This window comes from Lactuca virosa, chromosome 4 (assembly GCF_052849685.1).
Source record: "Lactuca virosa cultivar CGN04683 chromosome 4, Lactuca_virosa_CGN04683_v6, whole genome shotgun sequence".
NCBI classification, from domain to species: Eukaryota; Viridiplantae; Streptophyta; class Magnoliopsida; order Asterales; family Asteraceae; genus Lactuca; species Lactuca virosa.
The window spans coordinates 45,276,712-45,295,909 of record NC_136429.1 but is presented as its reverse complement, the minus strand read 5'-3'; the positions used below and the strand labels follow the sequence as shown (position 1 = coordinate 45,295,909).

Sequence of the window (19,198 nt, the reverse complement as noted above, 5' to 3'; positions counted from 1 at the left end):
TGTAGGCTTTTGTGGTCTGTAAAGATAGTGCTTTTTGTACCATACAGGTAGTGTCTCCAGATCTTCAGAGCAAACACCACTACTCCTAACTTAAGATCGTGTGTGGTGTAGTTGACCTCGTGTGTCTTCAGCTGTCTTGAGGCGTAGGCGATGACCTTACCTCGTTGCATCAGAACACAGCCGAGCCCTTGGTTTGATGCATCGCAATAAACCACGAAGTCTTCTGTCCCTTCATGAAGGGACAGTATCGGTGCAGTGCATAAGGCTCGCTTTAGCGTTTGGAACGCTTTCTCTTGCTTCTCTTCCCAGACAAAGGCCACGTCCTTCTGGGTCAATGTTGTAAGCGGTTTCGCAATCCGCGAGAAGTTCTATATGAACCTGCGATAGTAGCCAGCGAGGCCTAGGAATTGACGAATTTCTGTGGCGTCTTCGGTGCTGACCAGTTCTCAATGGCTTTGATTTTGGAAGGGTCCACGTGTATTCCCTCTTCGCTAACCACGTGCCCTAAGAATTCGACTCTTCGGATCCAAAATTCACATTTTGAGAACTTCGCATAGAGCTTCTCTGATCGCAACGTTTCTAAAACCTGTCGAAGGTGTTGACTGTGCTCCTCCTTACTACGAGAGTAGATAAGTATGTCATCGATGAAGACAATGACGAACTGATCCAAATAAGGACGACATACCTTATTCATTAAATCCATGAATACTGCGGGCGCATTGGTCAATCCAAACGACATCACTACAAACTCGTAGTGTCCATAACGAGTTCGGAGGGCTGTCTTCGGAACATCCTCCCCTAGTACTCGTAACTGGTGATACCCGGATCTCAGGTCTATCTTTGAAAAGTAATTCTCCCCTTGAAGTTGGTCAAACAAGTCGTCTATGCGAGGCAGAGGGTAACGATTTTTGACGGTCAGTTTGTTCAGTTCTCTGTAGTCGATGCACATACGGAACGATCCATCTTTCTTCTTGACGAACAAGACCGGTGCTCCCCAGGGTGAGAAGCTTGGTCTGATGAAGCCCTTGCTGAGCAATTCGTTAAGTTGACCGGATAGCTCCTGCATCTCAGCTGGTGCTAGACGATAGGGCGATTTGGCTACTGGGGTAGCCCCGGGAACTAAGTCGATTCTGAACTCGACTTGACGTTGCGGGGGTAATCCTGGGAGTTATTCTGGAAAGATGTCGGGGAAATCGCGTACTACTGGAATATTCTTTAGATCCTTCGTCTCTTGGCTCACATCGACAACATGAGTAAGAAATGCGCGACATTCCTTTCGCAAGCATTTCTGGGCTTGAATGCTCGAGATAAGGCGAAGGTTCGTGTCGGGTTTGTCACCGTAGATTACTAAAGTTTCGCTAGATGGCAGATTAAGACGAACAGCCTTTTCGTAACACATGATGTCGGCACGATGAGAACTCAACCAATCCATGCCGATTATGATGTCGAAACTTTTGATTGAGACCGGCATGAGGTCGATTGGGAATGAATGGTTATCTAGTGTTAGTGTACATCCTATGTATATGCTGCTAGTGCTCTCTGTCTTTCCGTTAGCTATTTCTACAGTGAACGGTTCTTTAAGTGCATGCGATTTATTTTTAAGCAAGTGAGCAAATTTCTGGTTCATGAAACTCCTCTCCGCTCCACTATCAAACAGAATGCATGCATAAGAGTTATCGAGGAGAAACGTACCAGCGACCATTGTGGGGTTAGCAACTGCTTCCTCGTGGCCTATGGCCAAAACCCTTCCTACTCCGCCGGCGTTCCCTGCCTTCGGACAGTTCCTTTTGTAGTGGCCCACCTCGCCACAACCGTAGCAAGCCTGGCCCACACCAGCGTCGGGGACTTGAGTGATTGGCCTTGCCGGAGCCTTGCAGAAACGGGCAGTGTGCCCCTTCCTGTTGCAGTTAGTGCACTGCATTTCCCGGCAGGGTCCATTGTGATGGAAACTACATTTGTTGCACTTGGGCAAGTTGCCCGCGTACTGATTTACTGGCACAGCAGCGGCAGGTGCTACCGCAGCATGAACAGCTACGACCTGCTGCTTTTTGGCATCCTTCTTCTTCTTCTTGTCATCCCAGAACTTCCGCATTGTTGGTAGCAGTTTTGGAGGGTTCTGAGATGGCTAGGGTTGTTGTTGCTGACGAGGTACGGACCCCATGGTCAATGAGCCTTTGTGCCAAACGCTTGGCACTGTCGAATGTAGTGGGGTTGGAAGCTAGAACGTTCCCCTGGAATGGAGGCACCAGCCCCCAAATATACCTCTCCACCTTCTTCGCTTCGGTGGGGACCATTGATGGACATAACGACACCATATCGCTGAATCTGGCGGTGTAGGAGACTATGTCGGAGCCCTTCATGGTTAGGCTCCAGAGCTCTTGCTCTAACTTCTGAACTTCTCCCCTCGGGCAGTATTCCTCGATCATTAGCTCCTTGAGAGCTTCCCAGCCGATAGCATTAGCCACCACTAGAGATAGTGACTTGACATGGCTGTTCCACCAAGTCAGAGCTCGGTCCGCGAAGGTGCAAGCGGAAAATTTCACCTTGCTCCCCTCCGGACAGGAGCAGATCTCGAAGATCGACTCCGTCTTCTCGAACCATTGCGAGAGGGCAATGATTCCTCCAGTACCGTTGAATGCTCTGTGTTTGCAGCTGGTGAAGTCTTTGTACGTGCACTCCCTAGAGCGCGCTGGAGTCTCGGCAACAGTGGGAGGTACATTAATCCCACTCCCGTTGGTACCGACGGTGTTGAATTGAGCTAGGGCTGTCGTAACAGCCGCATTCACAGCAGCTTGAATAGCTGTTGGGTTGAATTGTGGAGGAGGAGGTGGAGTTTGATTCCGAGGGTTACGTCTCGTTACTCGGCGTGGAGGCATATTGTAGCTATAATTTTAACAGATGAAAACATTGATAAGAATTCAAAGAGAGAGAATGATGAAAGTGAAACATGGACTAACTCTCTATAGCCCAACAACATAAATGAAAGTACAGTTGAATAGAAATCTAGTACTAGAAAGAAAATGAAAGCATTTGGATAAAAGTTTCCATGAGATTAGATATCTGTCAATAAAGTTGGTATTACAGATGTAATAAGTTTGGGAAAAATGACCTAAGAGAAGGTCTTACATCACACCGATCTAAGAAAATTTTGACAGAATAAAGACCTATCGACCGAAAGTTCAAGGTCTTAACATAGATAGGAAATTAACACTAAAGCTTTTACATAGATCTAAGTTATATCCAAAAGAGAAAGTTGAGTGGACTCTATCTACGACGAGAACTACTAGAATGAGTCCTTGATTCTGACAGACGGCTCTCCATGTCCCTCATGCGCCTTTCAGACGCCGTCTGCCGAGCTCGAAGTTCCCTGACTTCGGCTTGAGTTGCAGTAAGTTCTCTCTGTAGGGCCGCATTCTGGTTCTGAGTTCTTGCATGAGCAGACTCCAGCTGGCAGATGTGTACGGTATTGACTCCCGTATCAGCATCAACCTCCATGATTCGGTTGATGGTCGCCCTACCCTGCTCATCATTACGAGCAACTCTTCGGACCAGGATAGGCAGAACTCTGTCCGCTGAGCCTCCCTCGCCCAGGTTATAGAAACTTCGGTCCCCATTGTATGGCATGGGTTGACCCTGTTCCTGACTCCATCGGTTCAAGTTTGTTACCCACAGAGGTGTGAGGCCCTGGAATGCTGGACGTGGGTTTGGATTTGGGTTTGGAGCTACTTGGGGTTGATCGTTGACTTCGGGCTCGGAGTCAGAATCCTCCAGGAAGTTCTCAGCAAAGTCATCGTCCAGTGGGATTGCAGGTTCCTCTTCTGGCTTTGCCTCGAGCCATCCTCCGTTTCCTTGGTTGGGAAAGTATGGGTCTCCGGGGATATGGAATCCAACCATGTTATCTAAGCGAGAAAGGGGGTAAGAGAAATAATTAATAGACGAACTAATTAAGATAATTATAAGATGATCCTTATTAGTTACTCCAACATTTGCGTAGTGCATACAGTCATATGTAACCAAAACAGGATAGACCTTCGAATGAGTGACCCTAACTCTAAGTCCACAACCAAACAAGGAACGGGAAGTAGAGCAAAGATCACAGATTCTAAGTCTATAACACCTTAGTCACATATAAACTTAGAGTATCCACCCAGCAACTATTGACATACTAATAAAGGTCTTTTTAGTTTGCACATAAGTAAATATAGTAACACACAATACTCCTATAGTATTTTAAGTTTATGTTCTGTTCTAATGTTCTCATTGTAGTAGTGTTGGTAAGTTTTTAGACTTGCTGCAACATCACAAACATTCCTGGACACATGCTAATCACTTCTCGGAAAGATATAGTTGATCAGGCTATATCACTCCCATATCTGATTATATGTCCCCAAGACTACTCGTGCTGTCCAACAATCGTAATACTTTTGTTCTGTCCTAGTGACACTGATTTTAGTATAAATGCATGTATGTATACTTTGGTTAAATATTTTATTATTTAAAAGTATAAACTCTTTGTCAGAGTATTTTAGTCATGTTGTGTTTATAATTGTATATCTTTTATGGGTTGATATACTCAACTCACTATAAACAATGCTCTAATACCAATCTGTCACACCCCAAAACCGAAATGGCGGAACGTTCGGGGGTGGAGGACGTCATGTACAGTATCACAACAATGCATAATAGTAAACAAGCGACAACATCATCCATTGCATTAATAGTAATACTTTATATACAAGCGTGTTCTGTAGTTTATAAGACACCAAAAATGAATAATCAAAATGAAAGATGAGTCTTGAATGTGCTTCATCTTCTCAAAAACCTGATCACCGGTACCTGTCTATTGGCGACCTGAGAATACAAGTTATTTTGAAAGCGTAGATCAGCATTAAAGCTGGTGAGTTCATAAGTATTTTAGTGTCGTTGTTGGCATAAGTTGAAGAAAGTAGTTGTAAATGTTTGATGTAAAAGTTTGTAAGTGTTTGTTGAAAATGTTTGTAAACTTCCTAGAAAATCCTATATTTTCTACTAAAGTGGTCTTCTACCAAGACCCAACTGTTTGTTTGTTTGCTCTTTTGTTAAAGTGTGAGTTTTCCCAAGTATGACTATCATTACCAAGAATATAGTTTTCCATTACCATTTATGTGAGAAGATCACAATATGAATGAAAATGGGAAATAAAGGTGTACTAGTAGTTTTATCTAGGTAACTACTAATTGTACTAACTACCCTTAAACTGGTTAGTTTAATTAAGGTAAAATGTGATCTGATTGTATCCATGCTTGATCAGACTTAGTATGACACGACGTTCGAGACGTCGAAGCGATATGACATTTGTCACCCGTAGACCTGCAGGTCCCACTGTAGCTAGCAGCAAGGTGTGGGATGGTCAATCCCGTATAGATCTATACACAAACTCACGCTCTCCCTCCAGGAGACTTTGGGTACAAAACGTGTCACAGCAGTATATGCCGCACCACGAAGTAGTATCTCACATTAATGTTATAGTATCCTTGTATTACAGTATGCCCTAGTGTTGTATTCTTTCCGTCTAGTATGTAGTATGTTCTCTAGTATGTAGTATGTTCTCTAGTATGTAGTATGTATTGATTCTCGTTATAGTATTCTCTATCTGTTTCTCTTTATAGTAAGTGTTGTTTCTCGTTATAGTATGTACTGACTCTTAGTATGAACTGACTCTTAGTATGTTTCGTTGTTCTAGAACTAGTATTAGTGACTTCCTAAACTATACCTATTATAGTTTACTAGTAATGTTGTTGTCATGAATGAACATGATTGAACACCTTTGCTACCCAAAGGATCCGAACTGAATAAAGACTTTTATATCTATATACATATACATAATATATAACTAAGATTCAAACGACCTTCGGACAAACAACTGATGCCCTAAGTCCACAACCAAACAAGGAACAGGAAGTAAGGCGAGTTGTCAGTCCTAAGTCCTTTCAATCCTACTTACATAACTATATCCATATAGATATGTTTTTAGACAAAGTATAAGTTTAAAAAGAGTTTGATAAAGAGTTTTGCATATAAATAAGTTTGTAAAACGATTTGAAGTAATTTGTTTGATACCACAGTTTGGAATATAAGAAATCCATTGTTTGATAGTTATTAATCACATGCGAATGATATAATAACTATAATGTTTCTACTTGTATTCCCCCCATAAAAGCATTTAAAATCATTTAAAAGGTAAGTTAAAGGGGTATGAACTCACCTGCAGTGAGTGGTACGAATGAAAGTTCGGTTTGTAGGATGCTAAGTGCCAAGTGAAGACTTGAGCACCACGGACCCTAATAAGCATATATTGGTACATATATGTATATAATTAGTCTTTATACAACTAATAATGAAAGGAAAACACCCTAGGACTTAGAAAACACTTAGATTTAAGTGTTAGAAGCATCAAAAGTCGACTGTAATGGGTGTACGGTCGTACATGGGCGTGTGCGGCCACCTGGTGTGCTGCCCATTGGGTGTGCGGCCAGGTGTGTGCGGCCATGGAGTGTGCGGTCGCACACTCCTAGTAAAAATGGTCAAAAACGTATTTCTAAGGTCATATCTTGTGTCCCTTGAGTGTCTTTGTTCATGTGCTAGCATATAAGTTAAGTTTGAGGCCTTAAAACACTAAGATAAGGGGTGTACGGCCACATGAATGTGTGCGGCCACACACTCCTTGCAGATCGAGTTCTGGACGTTTTCTAAGGCTCAAACATAGCTAATAACATGTAGGAGAAGGGTACTTACTATGTAGAAGCGTGTAGGGGTGTTTGGAGCCCAAGAACTTAGTAGGTGTTCTTGGTGAAACTGAAGAACACTTGAAGATTTACTAAAATAGAGTGATTTCATGGATGAAATCAGTGATCTAAGCTAGGTGGAGTAAGGAATCAACAAATCAAAGGATAGAAACACTTCCCACTTGAAGATCTAGCTGACAAATCGGTAGCTAGTTGAGAGAAACGAGTTCTTGGCTAGGAGGGTGAAAAGGGTTGAATGAAGGTCAAGACTCCACCATATAGGCATGAGTGTGCTGCAAGACGAGAGTGTGCTGCCGGAGGAGGGGTGTGCGGCCGCACACCCATGTGTGCGGCCGTACACTCCTGAAGTTGGAGTGTTTGGCCAATTTTTGGGTCGGGTGAACTTGCGGGACTCAAATCCAAACTCCTAACTTGAAGCTACTAGTTTTAGAACACTCAAATGACTCAAAACAACGCTGAAAAGTGGCAGAAACGAGTCTGAATTTGATTGATTTTGAATAATAGTATAAGATAGAAATTTCGGGTTGTCACATATACAACACAAATAAAAATTAATAATGAATTTATATATAAGTAAGCAAATGAAAGAAGCAAGTTAAATACTAACATGTGTAGAAATGCCATGAAGGTTACGTGAAATTTCAGTGAAACATCTAACGCACCCCATATACTTTTCTCAAAAGGTATCGCACCTAATCCAAATGGCAAGATTGATCCTATAAACTTATGGAATCTTCTTAATACACTTGGAAATATGACCCATGCTGTAATGATTTCTGCTATGGATCCACTTACAAGAACAATAACATGACGAAGGAAATCATTTCCATCAAATCCACCGATATAAGCAAATTTAGTTCCACTAGTCGACACTTGATTACCGGTGAACAAAGATGAAGATAATCGATGTTTCAAGAAACTTGTAGTTGCTAGAAGAGGAGAAGTTCTATCAGCATGCACCTTTGATAATGTAGGTAGGATTATGTTGACCTTGTTTCTTGTAGTTTTTCGAGTTTGCTTCACGATTTTGTTAGGTCTCAGACGAGTATTGCATTTGTACGTCGGAAAGGAGGGTTTTAGAAAGCTAATTCCGGACATTGTTATGTATCCAGTTGAAACACTAAGGCGTATGAAGAATATTATACCTAAAAATTTGAAAACGAGAAATGTGTATGAGACTTTATACGAGTATCAAACAAAAACCCTAGAAATCACAAACCAGTTAATCGACCAAATAACCAAAGATAATCGCAGATTTTTAGAAACTCGTAAGAGGCGAAGGTCGTGTACCTTAATCATAGACGGAGGAAGTCCGGTGTATGGAGGAGGTCTAGTGACCGGAATTGTGCAGGTTCCACTGATGAAAAAGACAAAGCGAGGATGGTTTATGAACGGATAAAGATGAAAGCGACCAAAAAAACACGACAAAGAGTGGATAATATGGTAAAAGGGCAATCTTGTCCGTTATGATCCATGCGCAGATCCGAAATAAGCCAAAATCCTATGAAACCAACAATTTCACACTCCAAGTATTTAGCCCAAAATTTGCGGGAGCTAATGAAATAAGAAAGAAAATTGTGAGTTTAGTATATGTTATCAAAATAATTATCAAGAGCCCTATACTATAATAATAAAATGAGGGTGATTTATTTTCACTAATATTATTTAAGTGTAATAAGATTAATTTGTAAACCAAAAGCAATATTAATAAACATTAAACAAGTAATGATGATGCAAAGTGCACATTTGTTTGAGTTTGTTAAAGGTTGAAAGTACATTGCAATTTAGGGGCGAAGCCCCTGAACCGACATGGGTCGGGGGCAGCGCCTCTGGAAGCGGGGTCCAAGGGATAGCAGCCCCCGACCGATTTTGTGACTCTTTTAACTGTTGGAAAACTGTCTTGTGACAGTTTGGACACTTTGAAGACATAAAAAATTGTTTTGTGACTGTTTTCAGACAAAGGAGGTTTATAACCATTTTAATCATCATTTTTCTGGTACAACATACGGAAATATAACTCCAACATTCTCTCTTCTTGAATCTCATCTTCTGAGTCTTGTCCAATTGATGATTTCAGGAGTACCACCGAAATACTTCAATTTGAAAGTGTTTTTCATAATTTTCAAAATTCCAAGCATACTCTCATACCCCAAAATCTAACATAAAATCACTTCAAACATTGTCAACATATATTCTTTCAAGTATTTAGGTACAATGTACAAGTGACTTGTTACATAAAATCATAAGCATAACGCATTATGTTATTTTTTATGAAAATGGTTCCAAGTAATTTAATGGAGATGAGAAATCTAGGTTACAACTACAATTTCATAAGCGGAAAGCAATCAAAACAATTCAATTGATTATGGCACATGCAACCTAGTTTGATCTATGTCTTTCACATATAGCAACATACTAAGAATCTCTAGCATACAAAACTTTCCTATAAATAAACTATTTCATAAGATAAGAAAACTAACCTTTAGATTGTTATTGTAAACAATCTTGAATCCTTCTTCTTCAAAACTTTGGTATCTAGCACCATAAACGTCATGCCTCTGATGGTTCACACCCAAGGCTAGCAACTAAGGATTATGGACAGGGAGGAGTAGAATTTTGGCCAGAAGTCTCTTAGGGTTAGGACTACCGAAATTGTGAAGGCCAAGGCTCCTTATATATGTGAGGTAGCTTAGAGCCAAAGTTGGTTTTAAGGGTGGAAACCCTAATCCATTTGCTTGGTGACCAAGCAGCCCACAGGCCTCCATCCAAGAGCCTTTAGACGAAATTTCTAGGCCCTTCCTGGAAGATTTTGTCCAACCTCTTCACAAGGAGGTTCTAGGGTTTTTTTCCTCAACTATCAATAAATTGTCAAACAATCCATGCACTATAGATTAATCCAATTAATTTCTGATTAATTATTAATCAAATATCATAATTTCTAATTAATATATTATTCTCATAATATATTAACAAATTATATATTTTAGTTTATTAATCAAATAATAAATCATTCTCTCTCTATCTCTCTCTCTCTCTCTCTCTCCAAAATAATCATGTCCAATTACCAGCTTTGAGGACAACCCAAACGGATCGTGCTACTATCAATTCAAGTTTATACCAATTATAGTTAAGGGCTTAGACACCTAATCCAACAGTCTCCCACTTGGATAAGTCTAATAACTATAATTGTCTGTATAATCTTCCAAAATGATCAGCAAATTGTAGCTACCAAAAGTCGTTGTCGAACTCTAACCCAGTCAACTACGTGTCCTAAGATAAGTGATCATATAATCCTCCGTTCTGCAAGATATCATTTAGACATGAGACATGGAACATAATCAATCTCATTGTCCAATACTTTGTTTCCCGGATTCTGATTTATAATGACAAAGAACTTTAAATCGAACACATCAATCAAGTCCTGGTCGGGCACGACACTATAAGTCAACTCCAAATCACCGAGGGGCCCAAAGATATCGTTTTTCTCGTTAAGGCAAAAGGAACAGATAAACTTTGACTTATATACTTGCATCATTTACTCATCAAATCATGTACAACAATATGTTTTATAACATTAAGTTACTGATGCGTTTTCATATCATCAATGCACAACCAACTTGTAAACTACAACTCATATATCTCTGTTTAAAGATTATAAGATATTATCGTTTCAGAATTGATAAATTCATGAAGTGATTCTCTAAGCGTGGGTTAATCCAATACTTAAATCTCTATTTCAAAGTACTCATGAATATTGAAACAATACCATTTCCATGTCTAAAACTCTTTAGACAATCTACAATTCAATTCATGACGGTCTTGATTCATTACTTACTTCTAAAAGTATGATCGACTGTGGATGTTTGAATAATCCAATTATTCGGGAAGTAAAACATGCAAAAATGAAACACAAAATAAACAATAGACAGAAGGTAGTAATGTAACTTATAAATAATTCTCAATTATTCAATCACCAAAAGTCAATTACATTTATTTTGTTACAAGTTTCAAAATAACTAACTACTAAAACTAATATCATCTTTCAGACGAATGCTCCTAGCATGTTGAACGTGCTTGACCCTACTCAGACCCTTTATGAGGGGATCTGCAGGATTCTCTTCCGATGATACCCTTTTCACGATGATGTGACCTTCTTCTACTCTATATATGAAGAAATGGTATTTTCTTTTGATATGTCTTGATCTGCCATGATCTCTTGGTTCCTTTGTTAAGGAAACCACCACTTCATTATCACAGAAAATTTCCATTGGTTCCTTGATGGCTGGAATAACTCCAAGGTATATGATGAATTTCTTCAACCAAATAGCCTCCTTTGATGCTTCACTCGCCGCTATGTACTCTGATTCACAGGTAGAATCAACCACCATCTCATGTTTGGAACTTTTCCAGGTTACCGCTCCTCCATTTAGGGTAAACACCCAACCAGATTGAGAACGACAGTTGTCTCTGTCTGTTTGAAAGTTGGCGTCACTATACCCAGTTACTCTCAACGTATCACTCCCACCAAGCACAAGGACCCAGTCCTTAGTCCTTCGCAGATACTTGATAATATTCTTAACTGCTATCCAGTGAGCTCTACCAAGATTTCCCTGATAACAACTGACCATGCTTAAAGAAAAAGCCACATCAGAGTGAGTACATGTTATAGCATACATTATAGATCCAACTACAGAAGCATATGGAACTCTATTCATTTCTGCTATCTCAGCATCAGTACTCAGACTCTGAGTCTTACTCAGTTTGGTATTACTCTGTATAGGCAGTTCTCCTTTCTTGGAATTCTCCATACTAAAACGCTTTATCATCTTTTCCAAATATGTACTTTGACTAAGTCCAATTAGTCTCTTACTCTTGTTTCTCAAAATCCTTATCCCCAGAATACAAGTAGCCTCTCCCAGATCCTTCATAGCAAAATACTTTCCAAGCCAAGACTTAACATCTTGTAAGATTGGAATGTCGTTTCCTATAAGAAGTATGTCATCAACATACAATACAGGAAGGTTACTATACTCCCACTAGATTTGACATATACACAAGATTCATCTTCACTTCCAGAAAAACCAAACTCTTTGACCTTCTCCTCAAAGCAAAGATTCCATCTGCGAGAAGCTTGTTTCAACCCATAGATTGATTTCTCAAGCTTACACACTCTATCTGGATACTTTGCATCCACAAAACCCTCTGGCTGACTCATGTAAACATCCTCAGCCAACTTCACATTAAGGAAAGCGGTTTTGACATCCATCTTCCAAATTTCATAGTCATGAAATGCATCTATGGCTAACATTACCCTAATTGACTTTATCTTAGCTACTGGTTAAAAGGTCTTATCATAGTCGAACCCTGGGGTTTGAGTAAAGCCTTTGCAACCAGTCGATCCTTGAAAGTGTGTACTTTTCCATCTATTTCAGTCTTCTTCTTGAAGATCCATTTGCACCTAACTGTCTTACGACCTGATACATTATCAACTAAACTCCAACTTGGTTGTCATGCATGGACTTGATCTCGCTGTCCATTGTCTCTTGCCATTTGGCAGCCTCAGACCCTACCATTGCTTCTTTGTAGTTAGAATGTTCATCCAAATTTACCAGTGTACTATCACTGATAAACGTATCACCATTTGTAGTAATATGGAAGCCATAGAACTGAGGCACCCTGAGTATGCTGGGCGTACCAGGAGTACGTTGGGAGTACGAGATCAGTTCCCAAACCTTATTTTTGTGGTTTAAGCCCTATTTAATCTACTTAACTCCCCCAAACCCACTCCATTCTCAGCCTCCACCCCCAACACCCCTTCCATGAAACCCTAACCCTAGTTGAGCCTTATATGCTAAAAGAAGGTGTTTTTGAGTGACTTGGAGTATACATGGTGCACCTTGGAGAAGAAGGAACTTCTTGGAGAAGTGTTGGTTGTATTGGAGCTTATAGATCTGGACTTTGTTCACTTTGATCTATCTTCTAGAGGTATAAAGTTTGAATCTTGATGATGCATTTGTTAGATCTATCTAGTTTTGGATGTTATGAGCTTTTGGTCATGTTAGTGCCTAAAGTTTAGATCTTGAAAGTTTGTGACCTTTTTATGGATAAAGTTGGAAACTTTATCCATCTAAACATCATTTTGATTCAGATCTGAAAGTTGGAGACTTCTACTTAATGGATTAAGTTGAAAAAGATGAACTTTATTAAAGACTAGATCTTGTTTGTTGGGACCATTCTAATGGATAAAGTTGGAAACTTTATCCATTATAAAGCTATTATGAACTATAAAAATGTGATATTGGCCCTTCTATCTCTTCCATGAAAGAGTTGTGATGTCTTATTAGGTTAAGAACTTAGGCTTTTCTTGGAAGTAGGTCCATGTTGGTTTTGGGGCCCAATCGGGTTATTGGGCCATAATGGGCTTTTGTTGTTTTTGATTTGGGCTTTGGATTGCCATTTTGGGTTTTGGGCTTTTTATGCATTTTGGAGTGGGCCTCATATTTTTGGATTATCGGGTTAATTATTGATTAAGATTGTATTTCTTTTGTTAGTTAGCGCGAGGTTATCCGGTTCAGTGGTCCGAGCAGTTATTTGGTTATCAGCAAACTGAGGTGAGTTTCCTCACTGTATTTAGTGGGTCGAAGGCACCAATGTCAGCCCATGGTTTGGTATGCTTAGTATGCTTGTTGTCTATGTGACTCTTGTATGTGTTATATGTTTTATGTTTACCGAGCGAGGCTCGATGCCCGGCGGGGCCCGATGCCAGGCGGGGCCTGATGAGTATATTGTATGCTAGTTATCTGTATATGTTTTTATGATTACCGGGTACGAACCGATGCCAGGCGGGGCCCGAAGGCTAGTTTGTATGCTATTTATCTCTGTGATTATGGTATGTGTTGTGTGTTTATATGTTTATATGTTTATATGTATATATGTTTATACCGGGCGGGGCCTGATGCTAGGCGGTGCCTAATGACTGATAGATCTGTATACCGAGCGAGGCTCGATGTCGGGCGAGGCCCGATACCGGACAAGGTCCGATGTCGGCGGGGCTCGATGACGGGCGGGGCCCAATAGTTGTTGATATGTATGGTATGTGGTATTTTGGGGAACTCACTAAGTTTTGTGCTTACGGTTTTCAATTTATGTTTCAAGTACTTTTGTTTTCAAAAGGAATGGCTCAGCTTGATCGCATCTCATCCACCCATGTTTCCGCATTATGATGATTTTGGGATTGTGCTCTAATAACTGGTTTCTTACAAAGTACTTTTGAATTTTAGCAAAAGAGTATTGAATGTTGACTTAAAGATAATTAATGTTTTGGTTGAAATAAAATCGAAATTTTTACCTCATTATTTAGGGATGTTACAAACTCAGCCTCTCCTTCACCACCCTTAATGGAGTTAACCATAAAGAAAAGTAAAATTAACATCTCATGTTAATTATCTTTTTTGTTTATCCACATATGACACACGAGAGATTCACTTCATTTGAGATCTCTCTTACTGCATGTAATCTCTATCCCCTCTCACTCTGGCGATATTTTATAATAAACAACCCTAATCTTATACGGTAATCATATATGGATCCAAAAGGGCCTCAAATGCATGTATGCTTGGTAAAAAACGAAGGCCACAAATTGTTTAGGGTCAGATCATGTATGTGATTGTTTAATGCAAACGTTACACTTTTAGTTTCTATGGTTTGCTCAATGTTGTATATTGCACCCAACCGCATTTTCTCTTACAATTATTACTCCCATAATTGCCACTACAACCCCTCACTTTTCTATGTTACATTTGTTTTATTTTAATTAGTGTATTTTATATTAAGTTATTCATTTATGAATATAATTAGTTATTTTTATTATTGTATAATGTTCTTATTTAATAAGATTCTAACATAAATTTATATTTATATTGTTAAATTTTAAAAAAGTAATATTAAACAATTAGTCAAATCGTGTTAATTAAAAGATTTAGTTGCTAATTAAAAAGTTAATATATTTATAATATATAGAATTTCGTTTAAATAAATATTTTATTAGATTTAATTTTCATATATAAGTTCAAAGAAGTTTATGTCTATCTTTAAAATATTATTTATATCATATTTATTTGAAACTCTCATAATTTTTGTAATGTTTTTTATTATTGATTCTAAAATGATTCATTAATATAATATAATTGCAAAAAAAAAAAACAATATACCTAAACTTTAGTATCTAAATCATATTAATAATAATATGTGGTTTTTAAAAGTCTTTTTTTATTATTATTATTATTATTATTATTATTATTATAATAGTTAAACGCATACGGCCACAAATGAGAACCCATATTTAATCATTTTTCAAATAATTACATTAGATACTAATGTGTACATAGACGTTGCATTTAAGTATTTTTCTCATTCTCGCTTAGCTTAATCCGCATTTGTATTTGATTTATAATAAAAATATACACATATCATTTAAAAATTAATGATTTTTTTTTTTTTTCAATTCTTACTTTGCCTAACCTTTGAAATTCCACTACAAATGATTAAATATTGTAATTTCAATATAGCTTCTAGTCTAGCGATTATGTTTAAAAAAGTTGACATCCTTGTTTACTCTCACCACCATTTGTTGTTTAAAAATTTTAAGTCAGAAATTAATTATCTACAAATATAAATTAAGTTAAAAATAAAAATGAAAGTTAAAAAGTGTTATAAGCTCTATTATGCTTCTTGAGGGAAACAACCAATGTGATATGCTGATATATCATTCACCTTCTCATTCTTACTTGACAATTTCTCTTTACTCGCACTAAAATTCCGATAAGGCCTTTGAACAGGAGGTAATAACAAAGCCGATTCTTTATCCATCGACAGTAATTTCCCACATTTACTGCACATTTATATTTACAATATTATTACTTCACAATAATAATAATAATGATAATAATAATAATAATAATAATAATAAATATTATTTCACTATTCAAACTATTATATACCTGCATACTTTCGTGAATAGACTTTCATAGCTGCATATCCAATGCTGCAAAAACAAATATTTCAAAAAACAAGTACTCTATTATTTTCTCTTTTTCTAACTTATCTACAATATTTTCAAAAATACCCCTTCTACTATCTTTTTGTTATAATAACCAAACTAATCATTTGTATATAATTATAAACTCAACCATGAACTGGATTTGTATAAAAACTCAAACTTGAAGGACCACAAATGACACATGAAAAGTTTGGGGATGACATACCAGTAGAGAATAGAGTGCCATGTCAGCATTCACACCAATAAAATGCTGTGGAGCCATGGCAGCATGTTCCTGTAATTCAGATTTAATAAAACATTAATTAAATTAAAATTTGAAATTATTATAAAAAAAATCATTTTACCGTGATGTTCCTGAAGATGTGAAAACCTGAAACCCCACGTGCATGTACATAGCTCCCACCCTTTTGGATAAAGTTTTAAAAACACAAATTAATTATTAATTATATATATATATATATATATATATATATATATATATATATATATATATATAATTCATCAGGATTGAATTTACAGATACCTCATCAGGTGAAAAGAAGGCTACTGCATCAGGATTAAGGGAGCCAATTGGATGCAAAGAAATTACTGCTCTAAAAACCGAAGGGAGTAAAACCTCAATTACAGCAATCTGGTCAGCATCCGGTGCACCACCTGCACCTGATCCTGGCCTAATGTGAAAGCTGTGAGTGTTTTGTGATTCGTCTGAAGTGTCATTAGGGAGTAATGAAGCTCTTTTTGACCAATCTAATCTTTGGTAAGTTGAAGTTTTGACTTCTGGGATTTGTTTTTCAAGTTGTGTTAGAACATCTGACACACTTCTCATTCTCAACTCACTCAACTCTTCTTCTTCTTGCTGACTCATCGTTGTGGAGTGGGACCCACGGGGCTTTTTAGCAACTGACTCGTCTACTGAATCATCATCCAGGTGAGGGAAAAAACGTCGCTTTTGATCAGTAAATGCCTTGAGAGCCAACCTACGATATTATAACATACTGTTGTTTTAAAGATGACTGAAATAGGAAGGTTGCTAAGGAACAGAAAGAAACTAGAAATCAAGAAGAAGAAGAAGAAGAATTAGAGATATCCAAGAAGTGAAAGCATACCTGGTTCTATCAACAGCAGATGCTCCAGCCTGACCAGCAAGTTGTCGCTTCCATGCATATGCAACAACAGCACCATCAGGACAAACTAAAGGCATGTGAAGACCCCAAGAATTACTTCTTGACTTAAGTGATTCATTCAGAACTCCAGAATCTTCCAATTGTCTTCCTAACAGATTCAGAAATCACACATTCAATATTACAGCTTAGTAATTTAGATTTGACACAAGATAGATGTACATGATTCCTGAAATAAAGTTATGCTCCATGATTCTTGAGATGAAACCTAGTCATTTTGAGATTCCAAACCAGTTGTAGAGTTTGATGTGGATATAATACTAATGTTACCTTATTACATCATTATAAAGCTTTATTGCAACTTCCAAAATTTTCTGCAAAAACTAAAGAATTCAATCCGTTTTCATGTTGAGACTTGACAGCAGGTCTAATCAGTACAAAGAGTCTGATGAAATACTTGATGCCAAAGATGTATTGCAACAACCTTTCATAGGATCTGATCTATTGGTTTTAACATCTTTGCTTCGCGCTTAGACTATGTATGTGCGAGAGGCGGACCCATGGATCGTCACACCATCGCGTGATCGTTGTTTTGCAGGGAATTGGAGCATCAGCATAAATGAATTCAATCGATTTAGAATCGAAGGATCTAAAACTTAAGTTACCAAACTATTTTGTACGCTATCCCTTGTAACATAAACCCTAAAACAACGAAACGTAAAATTAGTAGTTACCAATAGTTCGAAGATCTTGAAGGTACTGACGCATAGAAGCTCCTTCTTGAAGAATCAAATGCACGGGTTTACCGGTGCTTGACTGTTGAGGATGCTGTCCGGCAATAAATAGGGCTTCCAGAAGGCGATCGGCACCGAGTCTAATGTCGGCAATGAGTCGAGCAGCATGGGCCAAACGATCCATAGCTAAGGCTACTTGTTTCGGAGGAGCGTCCGTCGTAGAATCTTGCGAATCCGGCGGAGAAGAGATGGGGTTTCCGGCGGAATACAGTGGTGGTTGTGAGTGTTGGTGCTGCATCTCGATGTGTGTGTTGTAAAATGCCTCTTGTGCAAAATTTTAGCTGCCACGTGCACTAGTAGCTGAAAAATTAAAGAAATAAGACTTGCCTCGTGCCTAGTTCTGTTTTACGTTTTAGCCCCTATTCTTTTAGTTCTTTGCCAGATATTTCCTAACTATCACTTTTTTTTCTTACTCACTCCAAATACATATTAACTTTTTATGACTATGTCGATTACATATATTAAAAGTTTGTGTGGCGTGACTTAATGAAATCGTAATTTAATTAAATGAAATTCAAAACATATAATGAAATGAATAAGTTAATAGTGTGAACCAAAGTTTTAAAAATTTCGTCATGACGGGTCATGACTCGAAGAATTGTATTCGAAGCTACATTTAAACAAAATGTAGCCTTAAATCATATATATGTATATAAAAATGAATAATATTAGAAAGTACATAAATAATTATTAATTATATATAAAGTTATCGCTTTAAGTCACACCTTACAGACGATTTGGTTCGTTATGACTCGTAAAAGCTTGAAACTTAACATTATTGTCAAATCACGTCTAACATTATTTAGAATCTTGGACCGTGAACCGTTACATTGTTTGGTTGACTTAAATGATTGAAATAAACTATTTAAATATGTTGTTGGTCGGATAAAATTAAAAAACAAAACTCAATAGATAAAACTAAAATTATTTTTTAAAAATCTAACTTTAATCACATAAAAGTATTTTTTTTAATCATATTTTATGTGTTTGAAGTATATAATGTATGCAAATTATCATTCTAAAAAAATGTTATATATATATATATATATATATATATATATATATATATATAGAGAGAGAGAGAGAGAGAGAGAGAGAGAGATAGATAGATGAGGAAGAATCATTTGAGAACTTATAGTTTCCCGAAAACTAAAAGTGGAACGTAAGATCAAAAATTTTAATGGTCTAGACCAAAGATGACGTATGTGTAATTATCAACAATTTCAATGGTAGTTTTGACTTTTTACAGTAGATTATGAGGGTAGTTACGGAATAAAAAATTAAAATACCTATTAATTAATCAAAATTAATTTTTGAAACACAACTTTCTTTCTCTCTCTTCATCACACATACGTACCCACTCTCTAAATCTCTATTTCTCTCATCTTCATCTTCATCAAGATCTATAGATGCAATAATCAAATCTCACCTCTTTATCAC

At 37.6% G+C, this 19,198-nt stretch overlaps 1 protein-coding gene across 1 annotated transcript; it reads right to left on the bottom strand.

Annotated features, from left to right (window-relative positions):
* Positions 1–15,410: 15,410 nt before the first annotated feature.
* LOC145103964 (mediator of RNA polymerase II transcription subunit) lies at positions 15,411–18,036 on the bottom strand. Its single transcript, XM_079041245.1, has 7 exons — positions 17,699–18,036; positions 16,950–17,115; positions 16,367–16,820; positions 16,188–16,247; positions 16,049–16,117; positions 15,785–15,828; positions 15,411–15,675 (listed from the first exon to the last, which is right to left on the bottom strand). Exons 1-7 carry the CDS (start codon positions 17,994–17,996, stop codon positions 15,507–15,509), a joined length of 1,260 nt encoding a protein of 419 aa, XP_078897371.1. The 5' UTR covers positions 17,997–18,036; the 3' UTR covers positions 15,411–15,506.
* Between the last annotated feature and the right edge of the window lie 1,162 nt (positions 18,037–19,198).

What these genes read in the sequence shown, in the direction of transcription:
- LOC145103964 (XM_079041245.1), bottom strand. Translation starts at nt 17,996, where the DNA reads ATGCAGCACCAACACTCACAACCACCACTGTATTCCGCCGGAAACCCC. An exon ending in ACATCTTCAGGAACATCACG is followed by an intron (nt 16,118 to 16,187) that starts GTAAAATGATTT and finishes TCTGAATTACAG; the next exon opens with GAACATGCTGCCATGGCTCC. An exon ending in TGGCACTCTATTCTCTACTG is followed by an intron (nt 15,829 to 16,048) that starts GTATGTCATCCC and finishes TTGTTTTTGCAG; the next exon opens with CATTGGATATGCAGCTATGA.